This window comes from Cetorhinus maximus, chromosome 10, assembly GCF_964194155.1.
Source record: "Cetorhinus maximus chromosome 10, sCetMax3.hap1.1, whole genome shotgun sequence".
NCBI lineage: Eukaryota > Metazoa > Chordata > Chondrichthyes > Lamniformes > Cetorhinidae > Cetorhinus > Cetorhinus maximus.
In genome coordinates this window covers 19,379,130-19,398,530 of record NC_135888.1, presented here as the reverse complement: position 1 = coordinate 19,398,530, position 19,401 = coordinate 19,379,130, and the positions used below count along the sequence as shown (strand labels likewise).

General features: G+C 42.5%; 1 protein-coding gene across 1 annotated transcript in view; it reads right to left on the bottom strand.

The window, feature by feature from the left end:
- Positions 1–10,059, bottom strand: part of LOC144685209 (solute carrier family 53 member 1-like) — a 108,146-nt gene extending 98,087 nt beyond the window's left edge. The window contains exons 1-2 of the mRNA XM_078549639.1: positions 9,991–10,059; positions 1,969–2,020 (exon numbers count right to left, since the gene is read on the bottom strand). Of these exons, the coding sequence (XP_078405765.1) occupies positions 1,969–2,020; positions 9,991–10,059 (121 nt within the window). The remainder of the gene's footprint in view (positions 1–1,968; positions 2,021–9,990) is intronic.
- Between the last annotated feature and the right edge of the window lie 9,342 nt (positions 10,060–19,401).

The following is a 19,401-nucleotide window of genomic DNA, read 5'->3' as shown; positions in this document are numbered from 1 at the left end:
CTCTATGTGCAGTGCACTTCCGCCTTCTATTATAGCTTTATTTTTCCTTTGTTTCTAATGTATTCCTGGGCTGTGAATATCACTGGCAAAGCCACCAGTTGTTGCCCATCCTTAATTGCCCTTGGGGAGGTGGCGGTGAGCCACATTTTTGAATCTCTCCAATCCCTGTGGTATAGGTACACCCACAATGCTGTTAGGGAGAGAGTACCAGGTTTTTGACCCAGTGACAGCAAAAGAACAGCTCCAAGTCAGGATGGTGTGTGGCTTGGAGGGGAACTTGCAGGTGGTGTTCCAATGCATCTGCTGCCCTCGTCCTTCAAGGTGGTAGAGGTTGCAGGATTGGACGGTGCTGTCGAAAGAGCCTTGGCAAGTTGCTGCAGTGCATCTTGTAGATGGTACACACTGCTGCTACTGTGCATCAGTGGTGGAGGGAGTGAATGTTTAGGGCGGTGGATGGGGTGTCAATCAAACAGGCTGCTTTGTCCTAGATGGTGTTGAACTTCTTGAGTGTTTTTGGAGCTGCACTCATCCAGGCAAGTGGAGAGTATTCCAGCACACTCCTGACCTGTGCCTTGTAGATGATGGACAGGCTTTGAGGAGTCAGGAGGTGAGTTACTCACCGCAGAATTCCCAGCCTCTGACCTGCTCTTGTAACCTCAGTATTTATATGGCTAGTCCAGTTCAGTTTCTGGTCAATGGTAACCCCCCAGGATGTTGATGGTGTGGGATTCTGTGTTGACAAACCTACTTCTGGATTGATTGATACTTCTGGACTTCTGCACGCGCACTGAAGACAATAGATAGATGTTGAAAAATACTATCGGGGCTTTGAAATTTGTCGGCAGCTACATCTCAGGTAGCTTGCTGCTGCCACCTAAAGACTCACATTTCACAGGGTGTCTGACTTACGGCCGAATGCTGCAGATTCATTGCAAAAACATTCATGTAAAATGTTGTTGTGTCATATTGTCAAATTACCTCTTTGTAAATGTTTAGCAAACCATTTTAGAAAATAAAAACTCGTTAAGTCAGCTACTTGGGTTTAATTTTTTTTCCACCGAGTATTTCCTCTGAGCAGTTCTTGATAAAAAGATCCTCCAAACTCTTGTCCTGTGCTGAACTTTAATGTTTCACTTTTATTTTAATGAATGTTCCTTACACAAACTCTCTTACAGATGTGTAAGAGACTGACCAAGCACAGTCAGCTTTTAAATACCCTTCCTGCGGTCCTGTAAAGATGCCTTTGAAATTGTAATTGCAAACAGTGGAACAACATTTTACCTTGCTAAATTATTGATGTGAAAGAATGATTTCATATTTCAACCAGGGTAGAAGGTGATTATTAATTAAATCCTCTAGCATTGCCATTGCCTGATAGGGACACATTCAGAAGCTTAATTATTCATCACTGACCTGTATTTTATCAACACGATTGAAAATGAAGTTAAAAAGAACAAAAACAATTGGCATTTATCTAGCACCTTTAATGGGGTAAAACATCCTAAAGCACTTCACAGGCATGTAAATGGAGAAAAAGCTGACACCAAGTGAAAGAATTAGGTTAGGTGATCAACATTTTGTCAAAGGGATAGGTTCCAAGGAGGATCTTAAAAGAAGGGGAAAGGTGGAGAGGTTTAGGGAAAGAATTCCTGAATTTAGGTCACATCTCAAAAGTTTCTTATGCAGTTCTATGCCATAAATATTTGGAAAAATAAAACCTTTTGAATCTTATTAACACTGTAGCACCTGTTTTGTGTTTGGAACTATCTTGAAGTTAAATCCTCTTTCATTATATATAAATTAAATCATATTTCAACATTAAATATTAACACCCTGGTTACTGTCTGTGACCAGAACTTGGCGTAGTGCCAGATGCAAGTCAGGATATTCTATTCAGGTTAGTGGAAGCTGCATCTGTGATAAATGCGTCTATGGTCCCAACCCATAGTAACACCAATCACATCTTACCTTCTAGCAATGGGGCTTGATTCTGAGCCATGTGCAGCATCTTTTTCAGAGCCTGTTTAATAGAAAAAATATGCAATTTAAGAATGAATCCACACAGTATCATCCCGAACCTAGGGGTAAAGTGCAATTGAGGTCAACTCAACCCTAACAGTTACATAACAGGTTTCCAACGTAAGAGCAATGTGATTCATCATTTCTCACTGATGGCCTACTGCCACATCCTGTTGTGAATGGTGGCAGACAATTTCACAACTAACTGGAGGAGGAAGCTCCACAAATATCCTCATCCTCAATGACCAGGGAGCCCAGCACATCAGCGCAAAAGGCAAGGCTGAAGCATTTGCTACCATCTTCAGCCTGAAGTGCCGAGTGGATGATCCATCTCAGCCTCCTCCTGAGGTCCGCAGGATCACAGATGCCAGACTTCAGCCAATTCGCACCATTCCACGTGATATCAAGAAATGGCTGAAGGCACTGGATACTGCAAAAGCTATGAGCCCAGACAATATTCCAGCAATAGCACTAAAGACTTGTGCTCCAGAACTTGCAGCGCCCCTAGCCAAGCTGTTACAATATAGCTATATTCCACTCGGCCATATGGAAAATTGCCCCAGGTTTGTCTTGTCTGCAAAAAGCAGGACAAATCCAACCCAACTACTTACCGCTCCATCAGTCTATTCTTGATCATCACCAAAGTGATGGAAGGTGCTGTCAATGGAAGGTGGCACTTCAACAGTAACCTGCTCACTGATGCTCAGTTTAGGCTCTGCCAGGGCCACTCAGTTCTTGACCTCATTACAGCCTTGGTCCAACCATGGACAAAAGAGCTGAACTCCTGAGATGAGGTGAGAGTGACTGCCCTTGACATCAAGGCAGCATTTGACCGAGTGTGGCAGCCAGGACCCCAAGAAAAACTGGAGTCAATGGGAATCAAGGGGAAAACTCTCTGCTGGTTGGAGTCATACCTAGCACAAAGGAAGAAGGTTGTGGTTGTTGGAGGTCAATCATCTCAGTCCCAGAACATCACTGCAGGAGTTCCTCAGGCCCAAAATTCTTCAGATGCTTCATCAATGACTTTCCTTTCTTCAGACAGTCTGAAGTGGGGGTGTTCGCTGATGATTGCACAATGTTCAGCACCATTCATGACGCATCAGATACTGAAGCAGTCTAGTCCATAAGCAGCAAGACATGGGTAACATTCAGGCTTGAGCTGATAACTGGCAAGTAACATTTGCCACAAGTGCCAGGCAATGACCATCTCCAACAAGAGATTATCCAAATATCTCCCCTTGACATTCAATGGCATTACCATCACTGAATCCTTCACTATCAACATCATGGGGGTTACCATTGGCTGAAACTGAACTGGACCAGCCACATAAATAGTGTGGCTACAAGAGCAGGTCAGAGGCTGGGAATTCTGAGGTGAGTAACTCACCTCCTGGCTCCCCAAAACCATCTACAAGGCGCAAGTCAGGAGTATGATGGAATACTCTCCACTTGCTTGGATGAGTGCAACTCCGACAACACTTAAGAAACTTGACACCATCCAGGACGAAGCAGCCCACTTGATTGGTGCCCCTCAACCACCGACAAACAGTGGCAGCAGTGTGTACCATTTACAAGGTGCACTGCAGCAACTCACCAAGGCTCTTCGACAGCACCTTCCCAGCCCATGATCTTTACCATCTAGAAGGACAAGGGCAGCTGACAGATGGGAACACCACCACCTGGAAGTTCCCCTCCAAGCCACACACCATACTGACTTGGAAATATATTGCCATTCCTTCACTGTTGCTGGATCAAAATCCTGGAACTCCCTCCCTAACAGTACTGTGGGTGTATCTGTATCACAGAGACTGCTGCAGTTCAAGAAAGCAGCTCACCACCACCTTCTCAAGGGCAATTAGGGATGGGCAATAAATGTTGGCCGAACCAGAGATACTCACATCCTGTGAGAGAATAACAAAAAATCTCAACATCCCTATGCTGAATTAGCAGTGTAACGTGCATGATGGTTCTTGTCGTTCCATACTGCTGTGCCCTATGTTATAGCTAGAGCACAGTGGATTTTCTAAAATTTGTTTTTGTTTATGGGATTTGGGCGCCGCCAGCAAGGCCAGCATTTGTTGCCCATTCCAAATTGCCCTTGACACGATGGAGGTGAGCTGCAGTCCTAGTGGGGTTGGTAACCCACAGTGCCGTTAGTTCCAGAATCGATCTATTTTAATCTGAGAAAGAAGTGAAAATTTTGTGACATGATCCTAAAAAAAATGTCAAATATGGTAGGAGGTCAAGACCTTGGAGAGGGAGAAAGCAGATTTACCGACATCGAGGGACTTGAATTAATTGGAGATACTGAAATTGTCCTCCTTAGAGCAGAAAAGGTTAAATTTAGTAGTGATGTTCAAAATTACAAAAGGTGTTGATAAGAGTGAATAAGGAGAAATCGTTTCCACTAGCAGAGGTCAGAGGTCACACATTTAAGATAATTGGCAAACAAACTAGATAGAGGTGAGGAGAGGAAGAATTGTTTTAAGCAACAAGTTGTTATAATCGGGAATGCATTGAAAGGGTGGTGGAGGCAAATTCAACAGTAACTTTCAAAAGGGGAATTGGATCCACACTTAAGAAGGGAAAGTTTGTAGGGCTATGTGGAAAAAGCATGGGCTGTGTGACTAACTGGTTAGCATGTTCAAAGAACTGGCACAAGCATGATGGGCTGAACGGCCTCCTCATGTGATGTAAGACTCTCTGCTCTCTGAGTTGCCGTGGCACCTTCCCGTTTTTAATGATGAATATTCTCCTGCTAAAAATTTTAGCACAGTCAGAGGATATTGATCAAACCTCCTTGGGCTTCAGTCTGTGATTGGCATCAAATTGGCCTTATGTGTAGGACTTTCCAGGCTTAACCAGAAGGTTGAGGGTTCGAATGTGCCGAGATCTAAGTACCTAATCTTGGCTGACATTCCCCTTTAGTGTCTCAGGAACTGCCCTTTGAATGAGATAATAAAACTGAGGCCCTGTCTGCTGGTTCAGATGAACATTTAAAAGCACTATCAGGAATGGTATTCGATGGTAGTGGAGAATGATGAGGTCAAATGGATGGAAAAGCCAATTCATCTAAATCAATCAGGTGGAACCTCCCAATCTGCGATTCCATCATCTAAGTTGGTCCAGCTCCTGAAAAACCACGAGCCCAGCCCAGGATTAGTCCTTGGAGCTGCATTCATACACAGTAACTCTCGTCATTTCATCACCATGGAAGACAATGTCATGGAAGATAACGTGTGCAGAAAATCCAATATAAATCTTTTCTTAAATGGTCATTACAATCAATGATAAACAGAATGGAGACAATGCCCTTGCATTTTACACACAAACCTGCCACTTGGAGCCATTTAAAGCGACTGGCTGTATCAACAATCCACTTAACTGTTAAAGATTCATAAAAATGCTGAAAGTGTACAATTGGAAATAATTGTTACAGCAAAAGGGACTGGTGTTTATGTGGCATTGAAATGTCTCTAAATAACACACTGGAACTGTATTCTCTAGAAAAGAGAGGGCAGAGGAGTGGCCTTTAGATTGGTGAAAGAGTTTGATAGGTTAGATGCAGAGAAGATGTTTCCACTTGTAGGGGAGACCAGAACTATGGGCCTTGAATACAATATAGTCACTAATAATACAGCAGGGAATTCAGAAGAAATATCTTTGCCCAAAGAGTGGTATGAATGTGCAGCTCACTATTACAAGGAGTGGTTATGGTGAATAGTATAGCTTTAAGGAGAATCTAGATAAATGCATGAAAGAGAAAGGATTAGAAGGATGCATTGATTGGGTTAGATGAAGAGAGCTGGAAGGAAGCTCTTATTAAGCATAAACAGTGGCATGGACTAGCTAGGCCAAATGACTGCTGTTCTATGTAATTCCATGTATCCATGTAACAATTGAGTAGGAAGTGATCTCCTATTATTTTAACAGAGGTACAAAAATATAGAGATTATTATTTTCACTTTAAAGACCTTTTGATATGAGTGTTGCAGGGCTGTAGAGCTCCAATGCACGACAAATGGGATACATCCTATCATTCAACTCTTAGCAGGTTTCTGCTGGCAACTAGGGGCGAAATCAGTAGGACATCCTGAAGGGAGAAAGAGAACCAGAGGGCCTGAACATCTCTTCCTGCAACCATCATTAACTCAGTTCACACATTGGCCTCACTGTTGTTTAGATATCATTGAGTTTGCAACAACAGGAAGGAATCAAGTCTGAAGAAGACTTGACATTCAGGTGATAATATTACAGATTCAAATTGTAATGGGGTGCTTTATTTATAGGCCGCAGGCCCCATGCATTGCCCTAACACAAACAGCCTTTAAAGGACATTTTTAATGGGCATCTCCTGGTCACCCTCTCATTTTTCACCCTATGTAAACTTCAAATCACCCAAAACTCTATTGCCTGTATCTAACTTATACTAGATTCCATTCATCCGTCAATCCTGTGCAAACCATTCCAGAAATGCCTCAAATTTAAAGTTCTCAATTCTGTGTACAAATCCCTCCATGGCTTTGCCTCCTTATCTCTGTAGCCTACTTCATCCCCACAACTCTCTGGGAACTCAATGTCCATCCAGTTGTGGCCTCCTATACCTGCCTGATCATCATCATCATCACACCATTTGTGACCTTGTCTTCAGCTGCCTAGACCCTAAACCTGGAATACCCCTCTAAACATTTCCACCTCTCTTCCTCTGTCTTCCCTTTTAAGATTCTCCTTAATCTCTTTGATTAATCTTTTGAATATATCCTTAAATTGGGTGATGCCAAATTTTGCCTGATTTTGCTTCTGTGAAGTGCCTTGGGAAGTCTACTACATTAAGGGGGCTATATAAATCCAAGTTCTTACTGTTGTTGGGAACTCTTCACTTATTCAAGCACTTCATTTTTAAAGAGGCTTTACAATTCATCCCTACATGACAAGAGAAAGGAGCTGGAAGATGTTCATAATTTCAGTCACAATGGTGATGCACACAAGTCACCCAAAGCTGTGAGTGCAGATGAATTGGCACCATTGCATGGTGGATGCTGCTGCTGAAGGGACAGTGGTTGTGAGGAGCATGGTCAAATTTTCCCCACAGGCCATAATTTCAATGTACATGCAAGGAGGTGAAGTCAGGCCTGGTGCAATCCTGACTACAGTTAATTGCACCCCCACATTGGTAGTTGGTGCCCTTAGAGCTGATGGCACAGTGCCACTTACCTGGTGAAGACAGTCTCTTACAAATAAGTGTCTCAGAGACATTAGATATGGTTGGTGGCATCTTGGTGGCTATGGCCAATTGGACTACATTGGTTGTTTCTCACCCTGGCATGCCTTCTTCTATGCATTTACAGATGCGTTCATGCCAATATGACTTGCTCACTATACACAATGAACAGTTCATCCATTGGAGCCCACAATAACATCTTCGAAGAGGGAAAAGCCCTAGCCAGAGGAGGTTAATTTGCTGCTGCCTCCTCATCCTATTGCAATCATAACTAATATGTGTGGATGTGTTGACTTAATAAACCTATATAGCAGCTTCAGTGCAACATCATCAGCCTGAAAGACTACCTCTGTTTCGCTCTCCACACAGGCTGCCTGACCTGCTGAGTATTTCCTTCCTTTTCATTTTTTTATTTTAAACTTCTATAGAACCTTGGCTAGACCACATTCAGAGTACTGTGCACAGTTCTGGTCTCCATAATTATAAAAAAAAACATAGGGGCATTAGAGCAGGTGCAAAAAAGGATTTATAAGGATCTTACCAGAACTGAGAGGTTCTAACCATCCAGAAAACTGAACAGGCTGGGCCTCTTTTCTTCTCTAGAAAAGGGAAGGTTGAGGAGTGACCTGATAGGCGTATTTAAAGCTGTGAAGGGGTTTGACAGGCTAGATATAGAGCAAAGCTTTCCACTTGTGGGGGATCAGAAACTATGGGTCATAAATATAAGATAGTCAATAATAAATCTCATAAGAGATTTCAGAAGAAACTTCTTTACCCAGAGATTGGACAGAATGTGTTCCCACATTGGACAGATATTGCTCCCACATAGAATAGCTGAGGTGAATTTCATAGATGCATTTAAGGAGAATTTATGTAAGTACATAAGGGAGAAAGGAATAGAAAGTTATGACAATAGGGTTCACTGAAACAAGGTGGGAGGAGGCTTGTATGGAGCATTAACACCACCAGAGACCAGTTGGGCAGAATGGCCTGCTTCTGTCCTCTACATTCTATGCAATTCTAGGTAATAAAAATGAAACGTTATGGATGTAAATAACAAAATTAAATGGGAATTTATTATATTTGTATCTGTTTCTTTGTCAGTAGCATCATCAATTTCTGTTATAGCAACAGACTGTGGTGATTATGGCTGGCAAACTGTCTTCATCAATTTCAAAGCTCCTGAACTGCTGGCACTAGGTTTGACAATGTATTTCAAAAGTTAATGCTTTACAAGGGGGTGATGCAAATAAGCAAGAAAAACTTGTATTTATATAGCATGTTTAATGTGGTAAAATGTCCTAAAGTGCATTATCAACCAAATTTGACACAGAGCCACATAAGGAGCTATTAAGACAGGTGACCAAAAGCTTGGTCAAAGAAGTAGGTTTTAAAGATTATTTCTAAAAGAGGGGAGAGGGGTAGAGAGGCAAAGAGCTTACAGGAGAGTTTAGGTAATGCTGCCAATGGGGAAATGAATAAAATCAGGGATGGACATTAAAACAATGCCGCAGTTTGAAGAACATTGAGACGCGGTGTGGAAGGTGACCCCTGTGCAGCTGCTTGAACTGCCTGAAAATAGGTAGCCCTATTATCATAGTTCAGGTGCTCCTTTATGATTGATGCCTGTGGCAAATACTTGGTGCCATTTCCCCAATACAGCCAGCTGTTTGGGTTAAGCAGAGCCTGAACTGCTGAAACCGTGATATGCAGTTGATTGGGATACTCCTGAGGAAGGATCTATCACCATGGTAAGTCAGGCCTTCAAAGATCTCAATTGTACCATCTGCTCTGTTGTCCTTGAATAACAGGCGACACCACATACACTCGCCCTCTGCTAAAGGGAGGCATGTGAACCTCTGCCTCAAGGTGTGATGTCAGTAGATGGGCATAGAGCACCTTTGGTTTGCCTGGCACCCGTCCACCCATTCGTTTCCCTCCCCCCTCCTCCAAACAGCCGTTATTAAGCCGGCAAAGACAGCAGCCATTTTGCACACCGCAAGATCCCACAAACAACAATGAGATTAATGCTGAGCTCATCGGTATTCAGAGGGCACTGGTTGAGGAGGAGGTGAGAAGGGGGATGGTGGCGAATGTTGGTCAGGGCACCCTGACCTGTTTTGTTTAATGCCAAAAAACTCTGTGTCAGAGGAGACCAGGTTTGCCATCTTTGAAGCACAGCATCTCATACAATGCACCTCACGGTGCTCAAGCACTAGTTTAGACTGTGTGATGAGATATTCAACCAATGTTCTGACTTTTAGAGCATCTCAGCCAAGCACCTCCATGCACCCTCCGTCCTTCTCAACACTAAACTCGAATGATTCTCAGTCTCAGCTGTAAGCTCTGTACAATTGATTGAGCACCCCCACACACAATTGTTTCAAAAGTTAAATGTGACCAATATTGGCTAAGCATTGTCAACGAAAGTGCGAGAAGCTCTTAAACTTTAAACAAATAAAGTCAAGGTTGACACAAGAACAACACTCCCGGTAAGGTGGGACACAGACACGGTCAGGTTTTCAGACCACCAGCCCTCCACATGTTGGTACCCAACATCAGAAGGTGCTGGACATCCAGTCGGTTTCTAAAAGTGAGTTTCCTTTCGCTGCAGTTTCCCCTCTCACAAGATCGACTTTCATTTGACAGAAGGGAATCTATGGGGAGGGGTTCGGCATCTCCAATCTGTTTACCATCTAGCTTAGATACAACGAAACTACACGAGTCTTAAATCACCAAAAGACCCCCACCTCGTATTCGATGTACTGCTTCCTCCATTCCGGCGTGACGTGCGCCGACAAATGTTCAGCAAATTTCATTGCTGTGAAAAACGCCGGGAATTGAGGATTTTTCCAGGAAACATACCAGGAGGCAAGAAGGAGAGAGGGAATAATCAAACCAGCCCGTAGCCTCTCCGTGTTTAAGCCATCGACAGATTCTATGATTAAAACAATGAATATATGTATATTTTCTGTACAATGATTAATTGTGGTGAAGTTCGAGCAGATCCCTAACACCTTTCTCTGGCGTCTAGGTAACAGCAACAGGATCATTGCCCATCAATGAATAATTGAGTGCACCTCTGACAGAGAGGGAGGGAGGGAGGGAGCTCAGCAGAGTCAGATAAGCAACAGAGGCCAGACTTTATTACCCAACCCTTTCACTGTTACTTTCAGTTATGGCTAAATATTTTCAGAACTACCTTCGCCATTTGCCATCATGTAACATTTGTAACATAATTAATTTATTGCAACATGTACCAGGAGTGAAATTATGAGGGGCGGTTGCTTAAGTTTGGCTTGTGTTCCGCTGAGTATAGAAGATTGAGGGGTGACCTGATAAAGAATGTTTAAAATAATAAAAAGACTGGATAGAGGAGACACTATTTCCTCTCTCTCTCTATTTTTTCTTTCATGGGATGTGGGCATCACTGGCAAGGCCAGTGTTTGTTGTCCATCCCTAACTGATTGGCTTGCTCAGCCCTTTCAGAGAGCTGCTAAGAGTCAACCACACTGCTGTGGGTCTAGAGTCACAAATAGGCCAGACTGGTAAGGATGGCAGATTTTCTTCCCTAAAGGGCATTAGTGAGCCAGAAGGGTCTTTACAAGAATCAATGATAGTTTAATAGTCACCATTGCTGAGGCTAGTTTATATTCCAGAGTTATTAATTGAATTCAAATTCCACCAGTTGCTGTGGGATTTGAACCCATGTCCCCAGAACATTAGCCTGGGCTTCTGGATCACTAGTCCAGTGATATTAACGGTAGGCCACAATCTCACCAATATAGATGTGACTTGGATATTGGAATACAGAGTAAGGTTTCAAAATCTGTGCATGATACCAAACTAAGATATGACTAACAGTGCGGATGATACCAACTGACTGCAACAAAATATAGATAGGCTAGCAGAAAGGGCAGACACGTATCAGATAGAATTTAATACAGAGAGGTGTGGGGTGATGTATTTTGCAGAAGGACTAGAGAGAGGCAATATAGACTTAATAGCAAAATTCTAAAGAGTGTACAGGAACAGAGGGGCTTGGGGATTCATGTGCACAGATCTTTGATGGTGGCGGGACATATTGAGAGAGTAGTTAGCAAAGAATGTGGGATCCACAAGGGTGGTGGAAGTGAAGATGATGAATGATTTCAAAAGGGAATTGGATAGGCACTTGAAGGAAATAAACTTGCAGGGCTACAGAGATGGAGCAGGGGAATGTGATCGACTGGATTGTTCTACAGAGAGCCGACATGGACTTGATGGGCTAAATAGCCTCCTTCAATGCTGCAATGACGCAATGGCTAGTGAGGGAATTGAGAATGAGGGGACATAATCTTAAAGTCAGAGCAAGGCCACTTACAGGTGAGATCAGGAAGCACCTTTTCACACAAAGAGTGCTAGTGGAAAGCCGGTATTCTCTCCCCTGAAAAGACTGTGGATAATGGGACAATTCAAGTCTGGGGAATTGGTGTAAACAGACTTGCTGCAGTGTCGGCCAGTCTTCCGCCAAAGTTACAGCAGAAGGTCAGGTAACTTTGGCAGAAATTTGACCCCATTTGTCTCCATGGAAACTCACTCCTCTGGTGTGTTAACTCTCCCTTGATGGCAGCATCAACGGGTAACAAACAGCCACCAACTGGTAAAGAGGAAGATATCTAATGAAATCATCCTTTTGTTTTGTCAGTAACCTGAGAGAATCACAGTAAAAATATTCTTTTATGCTCAATAAACATGCAAAACATTACCTGATTCACCAAAAAAATCAAACATATCCATACATTTGCCTTTTCTCTCTTCAAAAATATTTCCCTCCGAAGCCTCTGTTTGTGGGATCCCAATAATTATCACAGTACCAGATCGAAAAACCATAGAATGATGGAAAACTGAAGAAGGTCACTCGGCCCTTGGTGCTTGATAGCTCTTTGAAAGAGCTCTCCAATTAGTCCCAATCCCCTTGCCCTGTCCCCTATAGCCCCACATGTTTCACCCTTTTCAAGTTTTTTAAATTTGTTCATGGGATGTGGGCATTTATTGACCACCCCTAACTGCCCTTGAGAAGGTGGTAGTGAGTTGCCTTCTTGAACCCACTGCTGTGGCTATGGAGTCACATGTAGGCCAGACCAGGTTAAGGATGGCAGATTTCCTTCCCTGAAGGACATTAGTGAACCAGATGGGTTTTTACAACAATCGACTTGGTTTCATGGTCACCATCATCTGACTCTTAATTCCAGATTTTTACCATGGTGGGATTCAAACCCAGGTTCCCAAAGCAGTACCCTGCATCTGCTAGAATACTAGTCCAGTGACAATACCATTATACCACAGCATCCCCCGATTCCCTTTTGCAAGTTACTATCAAATCTGCCTCCACCACCCTTTCAGGCATTCCAGATCATCACTCACTGCATTAAAAAAAAACTCCACATCTCACCTCAGAGAACTGTAGTTGATTTTGCTCCCACTTTCACTGGTGGGGGTGGGGGAGGGATGCGGGGAGGTGAGGCTGACACAATTTCTGGTACCTGATTTACTGTCATAATGCTACAAGCTTACTGAGTCCTGTCTCCAGCTATGGGGTACAGAGCCTCATTGATAAATGCCACCATGTTGCTGAAGCAGTTCAGTAATATGAAGAGGGCTGTGGTCTCTCTTAGTGACTTGGTGCCAGGGCAATTCAGTTGCACGTGGAGGGATCATTCTCCACCACCACAGTCACACCCCTTTTTGCTTGATATTATCTCTCAAGCTACTAGCCCATCTCCAATCTCTCATGCCACTCTAGCACCCCAACTCCCCTTCGTTCAGCCCCACCAAATTGGTTTCCTTTCTACCAACAACATTGAAACCGCCCTTGTCAAAATCACCAATGACATAGCTGTGTGGTTGCAACTAGAACTTTATATTTCTTCTTGCCTTAATTAATATCTCCAACCCCTTCTACCAAAGTATGTGATCACACTAGAGAAGGTACAGTGAAAGTTTACAAGGATGCTGTCAAGGTGTGAAAATTTTAATTGAGGAAAGATTGGGCAAAGTGGAGTTGTTTTCTTTGGAGCAGAGGAGGCTGAGGGGTGATTGAAATGAGGTTAATAAAATTATGAGGGGTCTAGTTAGAGTGGATAGTAGGGAGGACTTGTGGTGCAGTGGGTAGCGTACCTGCCTGTCAGGAAGATATAATAATGCTATTGGGATTTATTGGAAAATAGTGATATCTGTGTCTATATACATGTGTGTGCGTGCGTGTATGTGACTTAATTGGACTAAAGGCAGCTGGTCTGGAGGCTTTGATGTAACAAAAGCTAGGTTTGAAATGTTAAGTAGGTAAACATGGGGGAAATTTAGAATGTAAGGTGTAAAAGGACATTTGCATTTTTAAATAAACCAGACTAGATTGTTTTCAAAGGAGGGGTGAAATGTGTCACCTAGCCAGGTGAAGTTCAGAAACAGTGTGTTTATTTTTCCCAAAGATTATTGGTAAAATTGGTCCTATGATAAGTTTTTATGATCAGGGAGGTAAAGTCCAAAGACATAGTGAAACAATGGGAATTTGCACTCATATGTATAAAAGAGAGAAGGCGGTGTATAAAGGCAGGATTCTAAGATCTAACAAATGTGAAAAGCCTTCAGCATCTACGCCTCAAGCTGCTGTCTACAAAGTACTGAAGTTAAGAAAACTCACTTTGAATTGGATTGTTCAGGGTATCATGTTTCTTTGCCTATGCGTTTTACTGTTGCCTTAATGGAGGTGTAACTGGGAGTCAGATTAATAAGCGGATTTAGAAGTTATTATAGTTGTAATTTGTAGACATATGTATGTGCTTAAGATCATTCCTCTTATTAATAAATGTTTAACATAGTTTTCTAAAAAAACTATAAGGCTCGGTGGTCTTATTACTACTGAACTAAAAGCCCACACCTCAAAACATACAAATTGCAAGTTGTGGCAGCTGTCTCAAGTTTCCCTCTGGGATTTGAACAACTCAGCATTTACCATCAGCTATGCCTTAACACTGCCTCTGAATTCAAGTCCCAATCCAAGGCTTGATGGTCATGTAAGGTGCATTCATAACCTGGCCAAACATGTTGATTGTCGACCAGTAAATCCTTCTAAAATGCCTATGGCAGGTGGTAAGAGCAGGATAGTTTCTTGGTTAGCCTCAATTTATGTGGAGTGATGCTCCTCAAGTTAAAGTTCCTGGTGACCTTTTCCAGGAAAAACCAGCCAAGGAAACAGACATACTCATGTGCTTTGCCTGTCTGCACAAGAGAGAACGAAGGAAGTTAGAGTGGATAGAAAGTTCCTATTTTCTTTAGCTAAGAGGTCAATACAGGAACCCAAGAAGAAATAGGAGCAGGAGCAGACCACATAGCCCATTGAGGCCGCTCTGCCCTTCAGTACGACCATGGCAGACCTTGGGCTTCAACTCCATTTTCCTGCCTGTTCCCCATATCCCTTCATTTCCTGAGAGACCAAAAACCTGTCTATGCAAGCCTTAAATATATTCAACAATGGAGCACCCACAACTCTCTGAGGTAGAGAATTCCAAAGATTCACAACCCTTTGAATGAAGAAATTTCTCCTCATCTCAGCCCTAAATGATCGGCCCCTTATCCTGAGACTGTGCCCCCGTGTTTTAGATTTCCCAACCAGCAGAAACAATCTCTCAGTGTCCACTCATCAAGCTCCTTCAGAATCTTGTTGATTTCAATGAGATCCCTCTCATTCTTCTAAACTCCAGAGAGTATAATCTCTTATCATAGGGACAACCCCCTCATCCCAGGGACTAACCTAATGAACATTTGCTGTACCACCTCCAATGTAAGTAAACCCTTTCTTAAATGTGGAGACCAAAACTGCACACAGTACTCCAGATGCTGTCTCACCAAAACCCTGTACAAGTGTAGCAAGACTTCTTTATTCTTGTACTCCAATTTCCTTGCAATAAAGGCCAGCATACCATTTGCCTTCCTAATTGCTTGCTGCAACTGCATGCTAACTTGCTGCAATCCTTGTACAAGCACACCCAAGTCCGTTTGAACATCAACATTTATGAGTTTCTCCTCTTTGAAAAAATATTCTGCTTTTTTATTCTCACGGCCAAAGCGAATAACTTCACATTTCCCTATATTATACTCCATCTTTCACCTTGTTGCCCACTCACTCAACCAGTCTATATGGCTTTGCAGTCTCTCTGTGTCCTCCCCACAGCTTACCTTTCCACCGAGCTTGGTATCATCAGCAAACTCTCTGTGTCTTATCACTCTCTGTGTCTTTGTCAAAATTATTATTATAGATTGTAAATAGCTGAGGCCTCAGCACTGATCTTTGTGGCACTCCACCATTCACTGCCTGCCAACTTGAAGAAGCCCTTTGTTTTCTATCCATTAACCAATTCTCTATCTATGCTAATATATTACCCCAACTCCATAAGCCCTTAACTTGCCTATTAACCTTCTGTGCAACACCTTATCAATGCATTTTGGAAATCCAGGTATACTATCCTATTAGTTACATGCCCAAAAAACTCTAATAAATTTGCCAAACAGGATTTCCCTTTAGTCAAACCATGTTTTTTTAAAATTCATTCACGGGATGTGGGCTTCGCTGGCTGGGCCAGCATTTATTGTCCATCCCTAATTGCCCTTGAGAAGGTGGTGGTGAGCCGCCTTCTTGAACTGCTGCAGTCCATGTGGTGTAGGTACACCCACAGTGCTGTTAGGAAGGGAGTTCCAGGATTTTGACCCAGCGACAGTGAAGGAACGGCGATATATTTCCAAGTGAGGATGGTGAACGGCTTGGAAGGGAACTTCCAGGTGGTGGTATTCCCATCTATCTGCTGCCCTTGTCCTTCTAGATGGTAGTGGTTGTGGGTTTGGAAGGTGCGATCTAAGTGCTACCCTTGGTGAATTCCCAAAGTGCATCTTGTAGATAGTACACACTGCTGCTACTGTTCGTTGATGGTGGAGGGAGTGAATGTTTGCGGATGTGGTGCCAATCAAGCAGGTTGCTTTGACCTTGACAGTGTCAAGCTTCTTGAGTGTTAGAAAAGCGTGGTACGATTAGACAAGTCAACATGATTTGACTGAAGGGAAATCCTGTTTGACAAATTTATTAGAGTTTTTTGAGGATGTAACTAGTAGGGTAGATAAGGGGGAACCAGTGGATATCAATAACCAAAGGGCCTAGATTAAAAATAACTTGCAGAAGGATTAAAAGGGAATTGTGGAGAAATTATTTCTTTGAAGATGATGGGTGTTAATTGGATATTAATTGTGTTTAACTGGTTGCAGGCATTGGGCATTAACTCGGGATTCACGTGTGCTCCTATAAAAAGGAGCACTGCGAATATGTTCGGAGAGGGAGCACGCGGTGTCCACCAGCACACTGGAGACCAACCGTAATCGATGGGTACAGTGGGGGTTGGGGTGCATCGTTGACCCCCAGAACCACATTTTGATTTAAAGTTTTGTAAGCTCTCTTTTTGGTTTTGTTGCTGTGTCCCTTTAAGGGACCTACCCCCTTTAATTTGTCCATTTGTTAATTTGCTAATCTGATCTCTGTTGATTTGTTAACTGGTTCTTTTGGTTTTACTCAAAAGAGTAGAAAAAGGGACACACTTGAGGGGATTGGAATATGTTATTAACACCAGGAATATTATTTTAATAAAATATTTAATAAAAAATTAAAATATTTTAATATTTTCAAATTGGGACATTTACTTGGTGCTAGGTGCACCTAAGAGATATAAAAAGGAGCAGACTGAAGCTGCTTGTTGGGTGAGGAGATGTATGTTTGCATTTTGTACCTCTGAAATAAATGCTACAAAAGAAAGTGTGTAAAGATTGGCTCCAGTTATATTCTTCACCAACCGGCTTTCTTACTGAGTACAACAGTGGGGGACTGAAACTCACTGCCTGAAAGAATGATGGGTGTAGAAACCTCTCATTACATTTACAAAGCACTCGGATATGCACTTGAATTGTTGTAACCTACAGGAATATGGACTTAGAGCTGGAAACTGGGATCAGGCTGGATCTTCTGTCCTGTTCCTACACAAACCACCTCCTCCTTCTTCTTGGCCTTTGGAAGGCAGACTCTTCAATCTCATTGCACCATTTTGAAGTGAAGAGGGGAGTTCTGCCATTCCAGCCAACATTTATCCATGAACCAAATGAATTAACCATTAAGAAAGCTCCATGGATTAATTGGTCAATCATCTTATTGCTGTTTCTGGGTCTTGCTGTGTGCAAATTGTCTGCCATTTTTGCCTCAAGTACAAGAGTGACCACACTTCAAAATACTTAATGTGAAGGACTTTGGGATTTCGTGATGATGTGAAAGGTGCTATAGAAATGCAAGTTCCTTCTTCCTGCTCTTCAAGCTGGGCCCTAAAAAGCATGGCACTGAAAGCTTAAGTTGGTTGAGGAATTCAGTGCCAAAATCTTTGTTGCTCTGATGGGCAAAATGCCTTTGATGAGATAATTGATATTGTTTTGATGGAGAGAACTAGAGTGACAACTGAGGAAAAAGGTGTCAAATCAGTCAGACCCCCTGATGTCTTTTACTGTTAAATGTTTTTGGTTGCAACAGAGTGGAATCATAGCTGCCGTAGGGGATATGTAGCACATTGGTTATATTACTGGGCTTGTAATCTTACAGTCTGGACCAATGATCCAGAGACATGAGTTCAAATCCCACCATGGCAGCTGGGAAATTTAAATTAAACTAATTAGATAAAACTGGAAGTAAAAAGCTAGTACTAGTAATGGTGACCATGAAATTACTGGTTTGTCACAAAACCCATCTGGTTCCTTTAGGGAAGGAAATCTGCCATCCTTACCTGGTCTGGCCTACATGTGACTCTAGACTCACATGTTCTATGGTATTACATATCACCTTCACCCGCAGTATATCTGTTGCAATATGGGTTCTTTAGATGTCTCATTGAGATCTTGAGACTTGTATACTTAAACATGAACTGTTTATTGTTAATCTTTAATTATTTACAGATCCCATGTTACTGTCATGCATGGTGCTGTTTCTCCATGCAGGCTGCTTCCAGAATGCTTTCTCTAGACTGTTCTCTCAGTTTACTACCTTGTGACTGTATACGTCATACCGTGGGGGGTGTTATTCCTCAGTCCCATGTTAACCCTTGTTCTGTAAAATTCCTTTACACTATAATGGCATGCAGGTACATAGAACATCACACACAATTGTATTGAGGTACATAATTGATTTGAGGTACATCTCCAGTCATATATTTATTGAACGGGCAGACCCTGTGTTATAATACACTGCAAGATAGTTAACATTATTGAGCTGTGTCCATTGACTTGATTAAAAAATTGCCCTTTCTCATCTTTTTAAACATTTCTTCCTGAGATGTGGACAATGTTGACGAGATCGGCATTCATTGCCCATCCCTCTATGCCCTAAGAAAGAGATGGGGCAGTGGGTCTTTTCTTTAAGTGGCTGTACAATTAAGTGGTTTGGTCGACCACTTCATCACCATGACACTACTGTACCTGCAACACTCCAACACGCCTTCTACGTAGTCCTCATCTACTTGAATCAAGCACATAGTGTGGGATTGGAGTCATGTGCGGCCCAGACTCAGGGGCATCCTTAGACCCAAGGAGGTCTATTCCTTGAAGAACATTAGTGAAACAGTTGGGATCCTATCATGGTCCGGCAGCTTGCATAGGAAAATTTTCTTGATTTCAGCCCATAAATGATCAGGTAAAGGAACGAGAAAGAAAGACTTGTAGCTCTATAGCACCTTTCAAAACCATGAAACATCCCACAATGTTTTACAGCCAATGAACTACCTTTGAAGTGTAGTCACTGTTTAATTCAGGAAATGCAGCAGTCAATTTGCACACAGTAAGCTCCCACAAACAATGATGAGATAACAACCAGGTAATTTGTTTTTAATGATGCTGAAAAAGGGATAATTATTGACCAGGACACCATGGACGTCTCTCTTGCTCTCCTTTGAATGAGTGCTGAGGGATTTTTTAAACCATCTGAGGGGGCATATGTGGCCGTGGTTTAATGTCACATCCATATGACAGCACCTCTGGCAGTGCAGGATTCCCTTGATACTAAACCAAAGTGTCAGATTGGATTATACTATTTTTCATTCGTTCATGGG